The sequence below is a fragment of the Falco cherrug genome, chromosome 2 (assembly GCF_023634085.1).
Source record: "Falco cherrug isolate bFalChe1 chromosome 2, bFalChe1.pri, whole genome shotgun sequence".
Taxonomy (NCBI): Eukaryota; Metazoa; Chordata; class Aves; order Falconiformes; family Falconidae; genus Falco; species Falco cherrug.
Window position 1 is genome coordinate 69,240,239 of NC_073698.1, and position 20,117 is coordinate 69,260,355.

The 20,117-nt window shown below is 43.7% G+C and overlaps 1 protein-coding gene across 10 annotated transcripts in view; it reads right to left on the bottom strand.

The window, feature by feature from the left end:
- Positions 1-20,117, bottom strand: part of MAP4K4 (mitogen-activated protein kinase kinase kinase kinase 4) — a 170,973-nt gene that overhangs the window by 79,089 nt on the left and 71,767 nt on the right. For all 10 annotated transcript variants that reach the window (XM_055701200.1, XM_055701196.1, XM_055701204.1 and 7 more), the window contains exon 3: positions 10,409-10,465. In XM_055701200.1, the coding sequence (XP_055557175.1) occupies positions 10,409-10,465 (57 nt within the window). The remainder of the gene's footprint in view (positions 1-10,408; positions 10,466-20,117) is intronic.

The following is a 20,117-nucleotide window of genomic DNA, read 5'->3' on the forward strand; positions in this document are numbered from 1 at the left end:
ACATAAGAAAATTATTTTCAGGAATCATGGACACTCTCCTGTCTTGCTCTTGCACACAGAGCCAAGGTGCTTTGCCAGACTGGTAACTGTTATCTGAAGGTCCGTGGGCTGCTGCATTTACACTAGGATTTCCACTTAATTCTTACCAGCTCTAGAATCAGACACTAAAATTTAGTTTGGGAAGAAGGAGCTACAATGGAAAATATCCCTGCTCTAGTGAAGCACTGCAGAAACAACTCATACACCAACCAACATGCAAAATATCGAAAGTTTATTTTTGGAACTGACCCCTCCACAAGGCAGAGAGAGAGACGCCTGTGAAGGCCCCCATCATCCTGCAGAATTAGGTGCAAAAGAGAGCAGGCTGATGAACTCTCACCACGTCTTTTGCACCAGTGTCGTGCTGGGTAAAGAACCTACTATTTTACCCGGTGGATGTGAGGCAAAACACAACACCAATGTTGCTTGCTCTCCACGCAGGAACAGTAGCTTCTGCTGCTGCTAACTCCCTCACTTCTCACAGACACACCGTTCAGATCAAAACATTTGAGAAATAAAATCTGACATGAAAAAAATCAACAGGGAATCATCAGAACAAAAAGATGCCTCTTTGGCCAGACTCCCATTGGCCTAATCATGCTTGAAGCAGGGTCTTACTAAGAGAGATGGCACAGAAAGAAGAGCAAAACTAAACCACGTGCTTATTATGAAGCACCACTCTTTACAATTTAATGACAACACCTTTGCACTTTTATTTAACAGTAGAAAAATGTTCTCTGCCAGAGAGGCTACACAAAGCACACTCAGTGGGCTTTAATCCCTTTTGGATTAAACCTATCTAGAGGAATGTGCACAGGACCCTTGTTGGAAAGAACTTGAGACACTTCTAGGCTCAAGAGACAAACAGCATCTTCTCCTACACTGATCAGCCAAACTAGTTTACACAGCATCTTCAAGGCTCTTTTAATGCTTAGCTCAGCCGTGTGCCTCCAATTGCATATTTAAGAGACTAGGCACAGGGGCAGAAGAACACTTTCCTGTTAAGCACAAGGGGAGCATTTACCGTGGTTACAAGCCAGCTTAGAGTACAATGAATTCCCAGTTCCTTGAGCATTAGCACTTGCTGCCATAATCTCTAGACTTAGGAGCTGGGCTTTAAGACTGTATTTTAGCCAACAAGTCCCTACACAATTACTCAAACTGCATCTTGCAAAAGGACACTGTCAAGGGACTCAGAGCAAACCATTTTGTCTCATTAAATGCTAGAGAATAACATTGCTATTTTAGATTTATATATACGTATGCACATGTTAAGAATGAAAAAGAGGAGAGAGATCATGCAGGATAATCCCAAATGTACAAGACTATTTGTGAAACCATAAACTAAAGCAAGAACCAAAGGGAGATTCTAAAATGCTTAAAAGTAGATTGCATGTGCTACCCTGCACACACTCCTATAGTTGCAGCACTCACTGGAAAGTCAAGCATTATAACTTTTCCTTAAAAAACAAACAAAACAAAACAAACAAACAAAACAAAAACCACAAACAAAAAAAGCCCTCCTGATTTACTGCAAAACAGCGGCCAGCTGACTGATAACGGACAGTGGCTAAGGTCTGCCTACCATTCCCAAAGCAGAGGCTATAAATTTCAGCCTCTCCCTCCTCCACACAGCTTGCCAGTATTCACATAACTTGTCAGGACTTTGTATCTTTGGAATTTTTCCTCATCATCAAATTTGGCCAAAGTTGGCCAGCAGATCCAAAAGGTAATTGGTGGAAAAGCAGACAGGACACAGGCAATATTGCCAAGAAGCCTCATTTCCTTAGGAAGTCAAGATAAAAATATGGAATGTCGCAGCAAAAACAGGAGGAGCCCACGGGCAGGTGTGGTTTATGAAATCACAATTAAAAACAGTCAAGGAAGATTACATTTCAAGCACATATAGCCCCTTTAACAAAAACAGAAAATTAATTCCCCTGCCTTTGATCCTAATGCCCAAACCAAATTTTCAAGTGCACCTCTGAAAGACAACAACTTATACTTGACCTGGGATCTCTTGCTTGACTATTCAAGTAGGAGGAATATGCCACAGACGCAAGTTCAGCCTAGATACTTGCTAAAATGAAAGCACAATGCTCCGTCACAATCCCTGTTCGTTTTGCTCTGCCCAAACTGGCAAGAGCACACATGCTTTAACACTATAGTGACAGGGTTGCCTTGTTTCCCTTGAGTAGACAATGCGTCTGATTCACCAGGGGTTAATTGAGCTGTGCTGCATGTCTGACAGAAATGATACAAAATGCAGCCCTGTACTTTTTGCTGTTATCTGCACACAAAACATTTGTTTCCCATCAGAACTCAAATCTCCTCAGACACCTCAAACAAACAGACCTCAGTGCTTGGGAAGGCAGCAACAAATCGCCCGCATCAAGGCCACCTGCACAAATGCTCCCCTTGGCTCAGAAGAAATGCTCCATCTCTAGAACTTGTGCACACTATTACTGCTCAAATTCACGTCGGTGCAGGTATGGCCAGTAGGTTAAATATCACAACTGTGAAAGTATCTGCATACTACCCACACTAAGCCATCATCACTGTTAGCATTAGGGTCTAGATTTCCCTAACATAGATACATGCTACCAGTCATTCACATACATATGAAATCACACTGTCATTAGCGACTGCCTTGTCACTGTTAGCAGGTTTCCAGATTACTGCAGGTACCAAGCCTAAGGACTGAAGAAAACCAGGCACAGGATTACTTTTAAATGCATGAGTATTGCCCACTTGGACTGGTAAACAGTGCCCAAAAGCTAGAATTCAAGCACCTGTCCTGCTCATTACAGTGATGGTAACAGACGTCAATAGCTCACCTAGATGACTTATCCTTTCCTTCTGAGTGTGTCAATGCAGTTGCACCATCAGACCAAAGGGAAGACATTTTTGAAGAAACAGTCCAGACTTGTACAAAGAGCTCAAGACATGCAGAGAAATCTTCTTAATACGCAATCCTGCCCTTCTGCCAATGGAAGTCAGCTGTAGCCTACACAGCCTTCTAGTTTCCATTATGTTCCAGTACTAAGCATGTGTTCTCACATACTGATGAGCAGTAACAGATCTCAGTGCCACAGATGAGGAGTATATCCTGAGCATCATCTGTTGTGCTACAGCAGAGTGTTATCTGGTTCTCTTACAGCCAGGTAGGCAAAATTTTAAAGCTGTCTCACTAAAACAAGGAGATTCTTCTGTGCTCCAAACTACCGCAAAGTTCCTTTTATGTGGCCACAAATTTAGTCTGTGTAATCTAAACCACATTACGATTTACAGAGCACCAGCAAAACATTTTCTGCTAGACAAGACAAAAACCTTGCACATCAGACCTGGCATAAGCATACAGATGAGGAGAAGGCAGAGGCAACACCGTTTTCTTTGCACTTTCTTAACACGGTGATCCATAATCAACCTTGAGTATGAAGCCATCTCTTGGCCTCAGTTGAAAAGCCATGCAACAGGAATACTACTAAATGAGCATCATGAAGCCTTCACAGTCAAAGCACTTTTGCTGTTGAAAGATAATAGATGCCAGTGGGGCAGCAATGGTGCCCTCAAGGACCTTCTTGGCAAAAGGAAAGCATTTGTTTCTTCCAGCCTTGAAACAGTCAGGTTCCAAAACAAGCATGTTAAAAATATATAGACCAGTATGCCCACAAGGACAACCAACGAATAGGCTGTGCATGCAAACAGTCTTCCACTCAGGTGGAAATCCTGCACTAAGAAGAAACCGTATGCTGAAAAAAGTAGATAGAGAACCAAGCATGTATAAATGTTTTAAATCTCTTTTTCTCTCCTTGTTGCCCATTTTTCCCCCAATCACACATTATCAGTGTAAAGTTGCTCTTTGCTGGGACACAGCAGCGCAGAGCCTTGGTGCTCAACACCAGTTCTCTCCAGTTAATCCATGTTGTGTATCATCTCCCAAGCTGCTTGGAAACAGCCATGGCTTTCTGCTCCGACCTCAAACCACATATGGTGCACCCTATTCAACCTCCCTCTTGCAGTTGCATCAAATCTGACATCCTCCCCTTCCCAGATGAGCTTCTCCAGTGCAACAGTCTTACTAACTACCCCAGGACTCAGATGAAGAGAGTGAAAGTCTGTCCTTTATCCAAACTGGTGCCAGCACTGCTCCAGGAAAGTTTCTTGGATCACGTCCAAAAATTGCAGAACTGACTCAAGCCAGGTGCTAGATGTATTTGCCTTGCTGGGAGATAAAAGTCTCTGCTCCTTGAATGAATGTGAGGACAAAAGGCTCTCCAGAGTTACATGTCGCTCTACTCTGAGTGTGAGCTGGCAGGCTAAGCACTGCTCTGCCACCCAAGGACAAGGGCGCTGTGACCTGCTGGACACCATGAGCCCCCATGCGAGGTCCTACACACAGTTGTCATGCTGAAGACAGACAAGATGACTTCTGCATGACCCAAACAGGGATCTTGCAGAAAAGCAAGCAGCATGGAGCTGACAGGAGCGGCTGCAGAGCCTGGTCCCACAGAGATGTCAGCCAGCATCACAATCCTGCCAGCACTGCAGGGCTGAGCCTCCTGGCATCAGGGCCATGGTGGTAAAGCAGGGAGAACTGTGCCAAGCTGCTGAGCAAGGACATGCAGCAGAGGTAGGTGCAGGTTCTCAAATTAAGGAAGAGAACAGTAAGTTACACAAATGCCCTGCAGCTCAAAAAAGGCTGCCCCGCTGGCTGCAAGACTATTGTAGCTCTTTCTGACCTCCTACCATAGCAGACGTTACAGCTCAAGGGACCACTCTGTCTGGCTCTGTTCTCCTCTGAACTGTAATAGAAAGTTCCAAGCAACCTTTTTTTTCCCCCTTCTCCTCCCCACCCCCCCCACCCCTTTTTCTTTTGTTTTGACCTAAACCCTCAAAGAGATCAGAGGTTAATCAGCTTCAGAACAGACTAAGCAGAAGGGCTGTCCACATTGTAAATATCTTTCCTATTTATTCCTTTTCCACAGAATTTCTGTGTTTCACCAGGTAACTGTTTAACCAAAGACTACAACATTTTGTACAGACTAGTAGTAAGCAACCTCACGTTTGAGGGACAAGCAAGCAGGGTGCCAATACTGCCCATGGGAACAATCTGGATTTTTCGGTCCCTGATCCATTTTCCCCAATTCACAAAAAAAGGAAGGGACATGATAAAGGCTTTTGGTAGCTCTACTGGCTTCAGGTTTGCTTGCTTTGGCTAACTTCACAGTAAGTACAGCCATGGACTGGTATGTAAGTACTTCTATCAGGCAGCTGCACTAAGCCAGGTAAAGCAGTGCATTCATGTCTCCACACTAAAAGGCCAGCCCATATTCAGCTTCTTCAGACTGGCTTAATTCAGTTCTGTTGCACAGTGCTGAGAGGATCATGATCTGCATTTCCCAGCCTTCTAGAGTGAGGCATCAACTTTGTAATTTTCTTCCCTTCAAACAAATCAAAATCCACAGACTGTCTATGGGTTTCCATGAAAAAAAATAATAAAAAAAAAAGACACACACCCCACATAAAAGCGCAAACTTTTGGTGTTTATTATTTTTGTTTTCCCTTCCTTTTGTTTGCTTGCATGTGTGGGAAAACACACACATTTTTATTTATCTGCAGTGTTTCTGCAGACCACTTTTAGGATGCCTTATGGATGATGGATAGATCATCCATATGATCGCAGTTTATAACACCACGTAGGCTGTAAGACAAGAGACTCACAAGAATCTAAGTGACTTGCCTACTGCAACAGAAAAAAGCAGTCAGTAGAGTTAGGAAGATGGTAATTAATAATTCGGGTAACCTTTCCTGTCTAGGTACAGGAGATGTGCCATGTTTCTCTACAGGCCTGGAGATTTTGGTTTGGGGTTGTTAATTTTTCTGCAGAGCACGTACAGAAAGGGCAAGACAGGCAAGCACTGAAAGCAATCCAGCTTCTTTCATACATCAGCAGGATACAGTATCCAGTTGTTTACTTAGCATAATTTTACACAGACTAGACTGGACAAGTCATGAAACACTGGGCACAAGAGCTGAGAAATGCTGCTATTAAAAAAGGCATGCGGAAAACTTTCCTAAGGGATGCCAAGAGTGTGTGTGGGAAGAAGTAGGAGGAAGCAGCAGCAGCATCAGGGGTTATAACAAACAGAAATGAAGCGATTGTGTTTTTCGCTCAAAATCAGCTACTAAACCTTTCAAAGAGAAAAGCATCGCTGGAAGGGGAACACAGGAGTAACACTGGAAACAACCATGCAGCTGCAAAGAAAGCCTCCAAACAGTTAAGCAGAATCAAGCCATCTGTTTAAGGTCTAATGCAAGTTAACAGCTTAGATGCAGGCAGATTTGCCAAGTAAGCTTTGCTAAGGTTTTAAATGTTACTTGCTTCACAGGAAAATGGATTCTTCTAACTAAAACGGTGACTGCCAAATCTTACAGCATACTTGTGTTGTTGCATCTGATAACATCAGTCACAGCTCACTTGGTATGCTACAGTGCCGCACACCAGCGCACAGCAAGGAGCTTAAGGCAACCTAACAGCAGGGTCAGCGAGTGGAAGGGGTCAGCATGGACTGAACACAGCCTTCTCCAAAACAATGCCCCAAAAGGAACAGAGATCCTACAATAAAAAGATTAAAGACAGACTACAGGAATCTCTCCAATCGTGCCTCTCCCCACAACACACAGGCAGCCTGAGAGTCATCCTACATATGTACATTTTGGAAAATAATTTTTAAAGCATGTACATGCTGATTGCTCGTACTGTTCCCCTTTTACGGTCATTGGGCTCATTCCAACAACAGAATAGCTGTCAATTGATGTCAACTGGTGGTTTTTTGGTTTTATTCATTCTATGCTCCAGTGAAATTTTTTCACCCTACACGTGCTCTAGCTTCGCCTTCAGAAAGCGAAAATAGGGCCTACATATGCACCATTATGTAGGAAGACTTACAGATCCTGCAGATCTTACAGTTCCTTTAGTGCTTGCTTTAGTGCTGTAAATCTAAAGATCTATAAAGATCCACTCAATCTTCTGAGTCTTTTCTTAATTTGTTTAGAGAGGAGGAAAGTGGAAGAGACAGGAAAGTTTTATGCACATCAACACCCCCCTGTTTCAGGCAGCAGTACTAACTAGTCATAATATATTCAAAGATCAAGCTGATATCTTCAGCCCACCTCCTCTTTTCTCATCCTTACCACCATTCTTTTCAAAATTAAAATCTGAAGAGAAAACCACAAGAAAAGCTGAGAAGGATGAAGAGCATTTCCACAGTGCCATGTACATTACAGAGCTGTAAAGTTTCTTTTGGTGTCTCTAGTTGGAGGTTATACTGCCTTGTTTTCTTCACGCCAACCAAAACTTCTAAGGTAAGCCACCACTCCGACTTTGACAGCCCTCCCATTTGGGTGATCAAAGCTTTACAGCCCAGAACTGACGTAACCTTGCTGATCCTGAGCAATGTGTGAATTGCAGAACTGAGGGCTTGAAAACTGAAAATTTGGGGTGTGCCCACAGAGCATGCCGACCCATTAGGCTTTCTACCTTGTTAAGCGTCTGGCAAGGCAAGCACTGGATCAGAGGTATCCCAGAAGAAAGTCTTGTGTCTGTTCTCAAGGCAGGTTAGACAACACAGATATCCTCTACGGCACTACTTGTATTTAAGCAGAAAGGCATATCGCTGCCAGTAAAGCATGCACAGAGGCACAAAGCACCTAGAGCTTCAGTAGCCGCTCATCAAAAAAACCCCACAATTTCAGTTTTGTGGAATTTCCCACTCAAGCCTCTTTCCCCAAGGGCATGAACACAGTGTTACCATTAGCTTACCAGAGCAGTTCATCTAACTGTAGCTTGTGAAGCAGGCAGAGATGGTAAATTTGAGGTTGTGGTTCCTTCAGCACTTCTTTCAGGACAGTGCTGAGGGTGGCAGTCACTGCCCCCTCTGTCCCCACATTCTCTCCTCCCACCGTCCCCATAAGCTGTGGTGAGCTAGAACGAGGATGCAGCTGCACAGTCCACCAGCAGAAGGAGGCGTTCATGAAACCATCCCTTGAGGAACCAAAGCCATGGCTTGATGATACGAACATCTCTACCAGCAAAGTCAATTTGAGCTACTGCCCTTTCTCCCCCATGGCTGGCAGCAGCTCTTTTCCAGTCTCACGCCACCTTCTTCACAGCGACGGCACAACTGTTTGTAATGTCATGCGCTAAACTAGATCAATGAACCGATCCAGGTTATAAATAACCAGGGGAAAGAGAGAAGTGAGAGTATTTTTAGCTTAGAACTGGGGCCTGTTCAGTGATCCAGGTCACCATCTGGCCCTGGGGCAGTTGTGCCGGCACAAGTGTTGAGAAACAGGCAAGGAACCAGTGAGCAAGAGTGGATGGGAATATCCTGTGCCCACATGTGCCACTGAGAAAATGGTACATGTAACAGTATCACCCATGCTTGGTCTTAGCAATAATATCATCCATGCCTGGTGTTAAAAAGTTGAGCTGACTTAGCAGGACTTTGAAGAATTTACATCACATTTTCAGCCTCTGCAGACTCATTACTTTGAAGCAAAAACACATGAGCTTCACTGGTAGGAACCACAACACTTCTAAGCTGCATGGGGCTAACATCTCCAAGCTCCTCCCTCTGACTGCCCTTCATCCCCTAAAAAAGCATGAGTTTGTGAGATAAGATAGACCGCGCCAATATACCACTAGTTTTTCAAAACCAGCCAAAAATTACAGAAACTTTCAAAACACAATCCATCTCCTGCAACATGAGCTCAGCCATACTATACAGCATTTTCCAATTGTTTTCTTTTTGCTGTGCAACCTCTCCATTACAACTGTTTGTGATTAATATACGCTATTAAAAACAGAGGGAGTGTGCAGTACAGCCAGTCTTAATGTTATGGAAGAAGCCTTTGCTGTGCACAGTCCAGCAAGCTGCCCTGCATAAAACTGCTGCACAAATGGAAACATTTGCTGTGCAAAGAACATTCACTGTGTGTCAACTCACCTTCATTCTTCTCTGGTTTGTCTGCTTGTTAACTGCAGCGAGAGCACTGCCTCCTCATGAAGGCAGCCTTTGAAAATCTCCAGCTGAAAATTGCTTTTTATCAGGTCATCTTACAAAGCAAGAATGTCTAGCTCTTGGCAGACACAACAGCTTAAGTTAGAGAGGGGCAGTCACAGTGCCCATCGATCAGAAAGAGATTCAGAGATATGACTGAAGTCCTATCAGTTGACCTAGCCCTGCCTTCTTGTTTTCCTCCCTCTCCTCTCTGCTTACCCATTACAGCCCAGCCACTCGCCTAGGAGCTTGTCTCCAAGGCCATTTTTACTTGTTGGCACCTATATACACACACTAAAATATAAAACATTTTGCAGCAACACCCTTGTAGGAGTTTTGCTTAATATAACCAGCTTGCCAAAGACCCCTACTATGTGCAACACACATGCATCAACGTATTTTTCCTCCTAATACCTATATGAGATTGAGGAGTTCAGCAAATAAGATGCTTGGTTTGAAGAGGTGCAATTCCTCAGAACTGTGATATCAGTCAAGCATTGCAGATATCACAGAGGAGGATCTCAATGGATTTTAAATATGAAGCTGTTGTTGTTCATTTGCGGATATAACTCTATAAAACACAAATGGAATCAACAGGGAAAACCCCATGCTTTTCCTGATCTGTTTTGAAGACATAATTTAAACTGTTTTTTGAACAGCATAAACTGCAAGACATCTAAGGATTCAAATATAGTCATATATTTTTTATTTCTTTGGCTGGATTAATTCCTCATCTTTCCCATCTAAAGCTCCACAGTAAATCCCCCTGGGTCAGTTACAACTACTACTTTACACTGCTGAATTCTGCCAGCAGTCTGCTCATCATTCCTGCAGATGTTTCTGCTTTTAGGCTTCCTGGAATTTTATTGGACCCATTCCTTTGAATAAACGTATACCCTTTGTAGGTTGAAAATGCACCAGGGAAACCACTGTCCTCTATGGCAAGGAGCCTCCTCACCTTCTTTTTTGGTAAAAGCAAGATGGTACACTTAAGAGAAAAACTGTGGGAAGCGAGGAATCTGACTTTTTTCCCACTTCTGAGAAATTTCTGAAAGGGGGCTATGTGTGCTTATGCACCTGGGACCAGCTAAGCAATTTGTGAAGGCCAGAGGCCCCTGCACACAAGCACACAGAAAATTCGTAAAGGGCAGACGGGCTCGAGAGGTCAGGTCCTGCAAACAGAAAGCAAACGTTCACATGGCAGGACTATGCCCTTCAACATAAATACAAGGTAAGTCATATGCCACCTCTCATTATTAGATTTTACCTGTATTACTAATAAAGCAGAATGTTCCTCTACTCACCTCAGTAACATCCATGACTTTGATGGCTGCCAGCTGACCCGTTTTGACATGCCGACCCTGCATAAGAGAGAGAATCATCAGCGCCAGCATCTCACCAATCCCTTCAATATAAACAGAACAAAACATTCAGACAAGAGCTCCAGCGACTGGGTTTTCCCAAACCATGCTGGACCCTTCTGATACTTCATATGAAAAAACAACAAATACTCTAAATGGCTAAAAAAAAAAGGTTATTTCTAAATTTTTCTTATACAAATCTTAGAATCCATTTCTTTTTCTCCACATTAAAAGGATGATTATCAAGATTAAGCAAAGATTACATTCACACCTTCCCTTCTATTTACTTTAGCAAAGCTCATTGTCAGTAACAATAGTTTATTAACATGCCAGAATAGTTAAAACTCCATGTATTGCATGTTTTATTTCTATGCATCAGTGCCTAGCACCAGGGTGACATATTACTAGGTAAACACAAGCATACTTAGGGCATTGCAAAAGGACATTTCTCTTTGTTTTGGTCTTCACTAGTAAAACAAAGCAAGGTATCTTCAAGAGATGCATCAGACCTGCAATAGCTCTCTTTGCCTGTCTCACAATAGCTAGACAAGAACAAGACATTGTCTCCTTTAGCTACACCACCATAAGGGTATGGTTTCTCAGTACAGCTGGAGCTGAATTAATACATCCCAGCTCCTGCCGTGGAGAGATCCTACCCTTCCTTCCCCTGCCTCCCTCCAGCCTCCTGTCACAAATTTCTCTGGGGAGCACTGAGCTCCTTCTGGCACTCATTGGATCATATGATAAGCTGATTGAGATCACTAAAATGGCAGAAAGTTAGCACAGAAAAAGCAAACTGCAGGGTGGGGCGAAGGATTGCAGATCAGGAAATCAAACTGGTTTGCTCTGCAGTCAGCGCAGAGCCAGAGCTGGCAGGAGGCAGACCGCACGGCTGGGAGGGGAGGCAGGCAGCACCACGGGCCCCTCCAGCAGTGGTGAGCTGTAACACGCCTCAGCTGACTTCTGACAAAAACCCTGTTTTTCTCCAGTATGTTTTTACACAAGGTGGGGCCGGATCAATTAGCTGTTCTGTATTTTTTTTTCTTAACAGGCACTTAGAAATGGCCCTAGTATTGGTATTTTTCAGCTCTCCACTTAACACCCAGCAGTCTGCCCTGAGACTTCCAGTTAAACAGCCTGGTCTCCCAACACCTTTCACAAGCATCATTCCCAAAGGCTCTTCTCTGAACCAGTCAAGCTCTGCAGCAAGAGGTATGCCCACTACATTTCCTCACTTTCATCACAAATAATGATAAAACACACAACAAAACATTTCACTAATGTCGCAGTTCCTCTACCTTTCTCCTTACCAATTTCTAAGTTTCCTAGGCAGAAACCTTTATGCAGCATCCACTATAGCTGATGGACATCAGTAATGGGTTTTTCCCCTGGGCTAACTTCTTAACCTCTTCACAGACTCTTTGAGACTGGCACCCCAGAACTGAAGCACCCCAAACCACTAGTCTCTTTGGAGAAATTCTGACCCCACACCTTATGTTGCCCTCCATGGAAGTAATGGCCAGGCAACGCTGGTGCATTAGAAAGGATGAAATACTGCAGAACTCACAGCCTCAGCTTTCTTTCACAACTCTCGTTGTGCTGCGCTCTCCCCTTATTAACCAATCCACATGCTTTCTATAAATAAATTACTGTACCCGGGCTTCTGCCGGCTCTGTAAATTCTCTTTATTGCATGCATTTCTTTTTACAACCTGGTCTCAAGCTGGTTTCAATTTTGAAACAAAGTTAGGGTCATAACATGTGTGCAGCGGCCAAGCCTGACCTCACCTTGACCTTACTACTTCTTGAACCAAAGCCTTTCAGCAAGCCCAGGAGAGATGCAACTCCAATTTCCCACCCTGGACCTCTGCCTAATGACAAAAGCCTGTGGTCTTCTCTTCAAGATTTACTATCCCACCAAGGGAGGAGGGGAAAATGTTTTACATCGAGGTGGAAAAATGCCTCCTCTAAGCTCCGTCCCTCTTTTCCACAGCTCTGTGGAAGGAACTAAAAGGCCCAAGGGCATGGGGAAGCACAGTTTGAGGTATAAAAGGAATATGCTAAATGTAAGAGAGGAAAAAGGACATCTCAGAGGACAAAAGCTCACAATACTAAGGAGGGCTGAGGAAGAAGACACTTTTCAAAAAACCAGTGAAATACCGTTCCACTGTTCATTCTGCAGCAAAGCGGGGACACTAAAATGGTGGCAGAACATACTCTAAGCAGAAAAAGTGGTACACAGAAAGGTAGCAAGACATCCACAAGATGCCACATATTTTATGGAAATTTTGTTCCATTTGTCTTTCTAGATCTACAAACTACTGGTGGGCTTGCTATTTCCAGAGAGAAGCCTGAAATTTCCCAGGGCTCAGCTTCACAGCTTTTCTCAAGATGACGTTCCTCCTTGTGAGACTGGCCCACTCGGGATGACTAATGCGCGCCAGCCCAACCGCCCTTCCCCGGCAGCTTTACGGGATCCTGCTGGTGCCTCCACTAGTCCCTGTGAAAACCTGGGCCACGACAGCTACTGCAAAGCGCAGCGATTGCTCGTGTTTCACTTTGCTGTCTCTGCAGCAGAGATGGGAAAAGCTTCTCCATAACCCTCCTAAGGGACTGGAAAGCAAGGGAACTGCAGACTGTGGGAAGTGTGGGCTGCTCAGTATCCCAGGCCAAATTTAAACCCTGGTCATTTCAGAATATTGTTTAAAATTACTCCAAATTCCTTTTTCATAATGCATGCAGCATTCACATTCTAAGCATCTACATATATGGGGGGGCTGCATGACTTTAATTTATATGAGAGAAGTAAAAGGACATTTTGAAGCCACATTCTTTTCATTAAAATCATTTTTAGAGAGAGGGGGAAAAGCAAACATCACAAGCACAACACATAAGCATGAGCAGAGTTTTTGTTTGTTTATCTGCTTAACAGCTCTGCTCAAGAACAGACTTGTCAAACTATTAGCATGCTGGTATAATTTTGCTTGCAACATGAAATGGCTAAGCATTCTCATTTCGGAAACCCATCTTCAGATTTTCATAGCCAGCTTCTGCTTCAGAAAAATTTGTCTGCATTAAAAATAATTATAATAAAAATGCAAAGTGGTTGAATGTGACGAAAGAACTGCAGAAGTCGTAGGTGGCAAAAACCCTCTAAACTCAATCTCCTGGGATTAAAATTTATTAAAATCCAACTCCCAGGGCACTTCGTAAATGTGGTAACCATTAAGGCCCCCATCCAGACACCATCTCAGCAACACCACCAGCTAACACTCCGGTGGGACAGCATTTTCCTTGCAGAATAAGGCCCCTGCCTCTGTGTTGTGTGGAGTCGAAGCCCCTTGGAGTGTCCCAGGTTCCCCCCTCCCCAGGGCACCATAGAGGTTCTTGCAGCTTTGTTTCAGCAAATTGTCAGTAATTACCATCCATGTATCTGAAAAACATCACGAGATTGCACAACGTGCATGATGACTGAAAACAGAAGTTTCTTAAAATATTGCTAGATACCAAATAGCAGAGGCTGGGGATCACAGCATAACTGTCCCTTGTCCAGAAAGTTAAATATGCAATGAAGATGACAGCAACTCAGATACACCTTGTTAAGCATGATGACTGTCTCCAGAGCCAACAGACTGAGGAGGCTGCAGAAGTTGCACTGTGTAGTAGCCTCAACAGGTAGTAAAGGCTCTGTCATCCCAGGAGTGGAGTTTGCCAGGTCTCGGGGTGGGGGCCACAACAAAACATCAACATTGTCAGCTGAGCCTGGCTCCCACCCCCATGGAAAAGAGCCCAACAACACATTCCCTTCATTAGACCATTGGTGGGCTTGGCAGTGTTAGCTTTATGGTTGGACTCGATCTTGAAGGTCTTTTCCATCCTAAATGATTCCATGATTCTATGTTAAGATCTTATCAACCAAGATTTCCAAACTACTTGTTGTTTCTTATGCATCCTCCCTGCCTTTCTTTTCATGCATTTACTCATATTAAAGCACTTGTTTATCCTCCCAAGGAAGCAACATAACAATATTTTTGAGACTGCTACTGCACCATTCTATTTTTAAATGGCCTGTTGGAATGAGCAAGTCAATGGAGCTGCGCCTTCTGACCCTAAATCTTGTCCCATTTCTTCCCATGCGGATGAGAAAAAGTTCATCATATATGGAGGATTTTAAAATACAGCTCTTAGCAACACAGCAACACTGCAGCATCTAACTGGATCTTAAACTGAATCCACTACTTAAGCATATTTCCAGTCATGTCTGATAGCAATATGCTGTTTATTTCTCATCTCAGTGGGCTTTATGCATATTGAAAAGCAGAGGGGACAAGGGGAATCCTTAGTAGACTGCTAAGATCTGCAAAACATTATAAATTTCAAGCTTACCCACACTCTTCAACTCAGTTAATACACCTACTTCTTGCCTCTTTCTTCTTCTGCACACATTATTACTGCAAAACTTTTGTTTTGGAAAGGTTCAAAGGCAAACGGTGTTATGTGCTGGTTTTCATGGTGCTTTTTTTTTCCCTAAGATGTCTTAATGTTATCAAAGAACTATGCAAATTAAATGCAAAAGAAACCCTATCAGCTCATTTACCTCCCACCCCCTCCAAAATTATCCAAGATACATAATGCACAGAAATGTTATTCTCCTACTAACACAGTTTCTGACCTGTGTATTAATGTGCCTTTTGGGGGACTGTTCCCAGAAGCTTGCCTCCCAGCTAAATGGCACAGAAGTAGAATATGGAGCATCACACACTAAGGAAGGAAGGCAGCATGCGTGACTCAAGACTTGCAAGCTTGGATTATCTTGTGCACTGTACTATACACAATTAACCAACCTCTGAGCAACCTACACTGACAGTTGTAGAAAGAAAAGCAACTAAATTGAGAAAAAAATCTAATTCACGTTTCAGTTGCTACAATGTACATAGAGGCAGCAGGATAGATTTAAACACGCTGTAAAATGAAAACTCACTGTAGTACCACCTCTAAGCAGTGCTGTACAATTCCCCCATGACAAAATCAACTTTTCAATTTGCTTCTCATTTAGTTGGCTCTAAACTCCTACCAGCCTGAGGCAACAGGCCATGGTGCAATACTCCACTATTAGGTTGCACACACCAGTGCAATAAATGATACCTTATTATTCCAATGCATGTTTACCATCAGTTCTTTTTGTCATTTGCCAGCATAAAGAGTTGCAGATCAACCAGCTTTGGATTGCGAATACTTGGACTCTACATTTCTTCCTACTCCCTGGAAAGACTAGATCAAACGAATAATAAAATCTAACATGTTCTTAAGTAGAAGGTCTACCTAGTTGCATTTGTAGCCAAAATAATGTTGCTCCTACTGATACATCATTCTGTAAGCTAAATAATCATAACCTCCAGTGATGGAGATAAATTTGTAAAAAGGGGGTAATGTTTGTCTGCCATGGAAGCTCCTTCTAGAATAAATATCAACAAACAACCTCAGTACAAAAGCCTGGCAAATCACTGCAGAAACACACAAGAACCAAAAAAGGCCAACATCAATGTTCTTTCTTCCTGTTAGATGACTTCTAAACCCAAACCGAGCAGAAGCTATTAAAGACTCCCACTGTTTAAGTCAAAGGCAGGACAGGGTTCTGTGTTTTCCCTCTGTCTAACTCTTGACATCAGATGCCTGGAAAGCAAAACAGAAAACAATATACTTTCTACCCTACTTTAGATATCCACAGGCTCACTAGCTGTCTATCGAAGAAATAATAATGACAATTTACTCATGCATAGTACTGCATTCTGTGAAGTGTGAAAGACACACAGTTATTATCAGTCCTGTACTTCCAGGGTCAGAGTGAAAACATATTACCTGCTAAAAAAAAAAATGATTTTTTACTTCGATTGCTACTTTCGTGGTAGCTTTCCCACTCTGAAAGACGCTGAACATACATTACCAAGGCATTTCTTTCTACCAAACAGCTCATTGCCTAAACAGGAAAAATAAAAAGAAAGGGGAGGGGGAAAAAAAAAAAAAAAAGGATAGTGGGAAAACCATGGCAGAAAAACCACATTCTGACTTTCCCAGGATTGCAACAGGTCAATGGCAGAGCTCAGTTAGGAGACATCTCTGCTGACTCCCAGCACCCTGCCCAGCGGTCAGCTAGCCTCACTGATCAGCAGGAGATGTTTTTATCTGATGGGAGAGGTCAGGAAAAGAACTGCAATGGCAGACAACTCTCTTGCCACTCTACCTGGGAAACAATGCCAACCTCCCATAGGACCTTTGACAGATTTGCCTAAATGAGGCCTGATGATTACGCCCATTTCAGTTCACAGCCATTGAGACACATGATTGAGCAACAGATGAAAAAAAGCTGCCAAAATAAGGGGGTGTTGCAGGGGAAGGGGAAGGCAAGAGATCTAGCAGTGGTGCAGTTTAAGAATGGCTGGCCCTTCGTTACCCAGTCACGCCAATCCCAGTCCAATTGGGATCCCCCAGGGCAACATATTTCCTGGCTCAAATGACACAAAACATTCATTCCCTTATCAAGCAGAGCTTACAGATTCCCCTCTTCCTTCTCCCTCCCAAGCACCAAGCAGGAAAGATCGATGAATTAGCGTCCACTGGCAACACCGACAGCAAGGCTGTGATGTGTTTTTCCACAAGGCCTCAACTTCAGGCCATCAAGAAGTTTTTTAAAAGATATGCCTTGCTGAGTGCTGCCCCTCCACCAGACACCCCAGCCATCGGCTAGCTAGCTGCTGGATCAAGCTTTGCTGCTCTTCAAGGTGGTTACCCAGAGCTCCCTGCTCCAGATTCGATGCTTCTTTTACAAGGACACATGAGCTAAGCAGCTTGAGTCCCCAGCCTGGAAAATACCTTCTTCAAGAGCCATCCTCAAAGTCATCAACCCATGCTATCACCACCAGGCTGTGCCCAGATTTAGTGACCTTCACTAAATACACCATCACTCACTTTCTCTTTATAATAGAGTCCTCATCCTCAGCCCTCTTCAAAATGAGCCTCTAACCTCATTATTGCCTGTACTTTTTTCTGGTTTTAAACATACCTAGGTAATTTAGTTGGGACACTACTGAAAGGCACCAACAAAACCTCAAACTAAACAGAAGAATGAAACCAGAGTAGAGGCATACCTCCCACATGGACACCATTGGCTCAGAGTGTATTGGCTTCCTCTGGAAACATCAGTTAACATCTGCTGTGTCCAGGTCTCATTCAAAGCAGTTCTTCACCCTACCTTAACAACTTTACCAGTCACTAAATCCAAACCCTCCTAACACTAGCTTGTCTCTTTTGACGACCTGCTGCAATGGCCCCTTTCACCCAGAACAATTTCTTTCTGGCAAATATAATTAAAAACAGGTCAGGTAAAGAGAACATCAAGATCAGAATTAAGAGCAAAATAATAAAGCATGTACTTCTAGATACAAACTGACATGGGCTACAGATACAGATGACTTCTCATTTTACATCTCCAAACACCCTCCATCGGATCTTGGCCACCGGAAGGAGAGGCAGGCCTGATCTGGTGGTGTGGCCATAGCAAGCCCTTGCAGCAGGGCCGGCATTAATCAGGTTGAAGGGGACCACCACAGGTCACCAGAGCAAGCCTTGTGCTCACCAGATGCCACCCCACTGTCACAACCACCCAGTGCTACTTCAGAGGGACATCACACACCACACACTGCTTCCACCTCAGACTAAGCGTGGCTCAAAATGACCTGCCAGGGTCCCCACATGGGTGGAGGGAGGCTTTGAAACAACACCGGCACCTCCTCAGCTGAGACAGCAAATGAAGGGCAGAGTCTCCGGAGTGACATTGAAATAAGCCTGGATGAAGAGCCTGGGGCGGCTTCTCTTTGTTTGCTCTTCAAATGAATTGATATTGACATTTAACCCATCACCCCAGACATGCAAATCTGAGCTTTCTGACCGAAAGGAGCAATTTACACCTTGTGACCAAGGCCTCCTGCAAACCCAGGCAAGCCTGGGCCCATTTCACTCCACTTACCGCCAAGAAGCTACTGAGAAACCACCTCAGTGCTGGGCACGGACCTTCTGAAAGAAGAGGAGAGATGCTCCTGACAAATTTAAGTATTTAACCATCGGGTACACAGAAGTGCCACAAGACATACTTTTCTTTGGGGGACTAACCATAGTTAGTCCCTGCCCCTTCGTGCACCAACACTGTTCTAAGCAGCTTTCACTCTCTTGGGGGACACTGTCAGAGGTCATATGCCACAAAAGAAGGAAAACCAAGCTCACAACACACCCTACCAGCCTTGTTGCATTCAGTCTACTGCCAAAAACAGCAGCTCTGAGAAATGAGTGACGGCCAACCCCAGGCAGCAAAAGGGTGGTGTCCCTCACCGGGTGGCATCCAGCAGGCACAGAGTATGCATCCGGCTACGCTGCTTTGGGTGCCTGGCTGCTTGAGAATCCATCCCAAAATTTCCACCGGCCTCCCAGAGAGCACCGGGAGGGGTACGAAATAGAAACCAACCTTTTCTTCAAGTATGCTAAGCAGATGGGGGAATTATTTTGGAAGGTACAAAACCTCAATGTAAATTCAAAAGACATAGTGGGAAGGGAAGCAAAAGGGGAGAACGATTGGCTCCACTGCTTTTATTTCTTTCTTTAACACAGTTTTGGGCTCGCTGTTGTGGGTTCAGCCCACTGGACAAGGAGGAGCCCAACTCACACACTGCTACGTTCAGCTGTTCGCATTGAGAGAGTCCTGCCTTTCGTCCAGCTGCACCACAAGACGCTAACAAGCCCACTGTGTGGGGAGGCTCTGAAGCCATCATTGGACAGCTTAACATTAATGAGGGGCAAGGGAATGGAGAACTATTTTAATTTATACCATCCCAGTGGAACAATATAGCCAAGCAGAGCAGGGAAGTCAGGCTGCATAATGAGTTTTATTTCAACGTGGTTAAAATGAAAGATTTCACATCCACCTTTAAAAAATTCCAGAACATGAGCAGTAAAGAAGGGAAGTTAATGAACTCTTAAATACACATTTATATATATAAATAGAATTAAATTCCAGTCCAGTAGTCAATACTGCTCCAGAGCTACAACACACAATGAAGGAGGAGCGGAACTTGTGTGGTTTAGGGCTTTTTGCTTTTCCTACTGAGGGCAGACACTGGTTGGCACCTCTTCCTTCAGCCATTACAAACGTCATCAGTGCCACTTCCAGTTAGTCACATCTCCTCACCATGATGGACTGGGGAGCCACAATTTACTGCTGAAACTAAAATCTACCTTCTGGGGCATCAGATATGCTGAGGAAGTATTACAAGAGGAGGCGTTCCTAAAAAGAACGGGGACCGTGTTTTATACTGTGACCCCCATATGTAAAAGCAAATTAAGAAATATTTTAACAACTTATTTGAAAGATGAAAACATACATTTAGCCTAAAGTTATATGTATTTTAATTAACTGAGAACTTGTACCAGAAGACTCCAGCATTTTTATCTTCTGATACCCTGCCAAGTACAGCTGTGATTCTAAAGCAAAAAAAACCCAAAACACCTTGTCCTTGAGAAACTGGCATGTGGCCAGTGAGTGATCTGTAAACAGCTTTGTGTCCACATGAACTATTTTCAAAAAACTCAGGCAGTATTTTCAGACC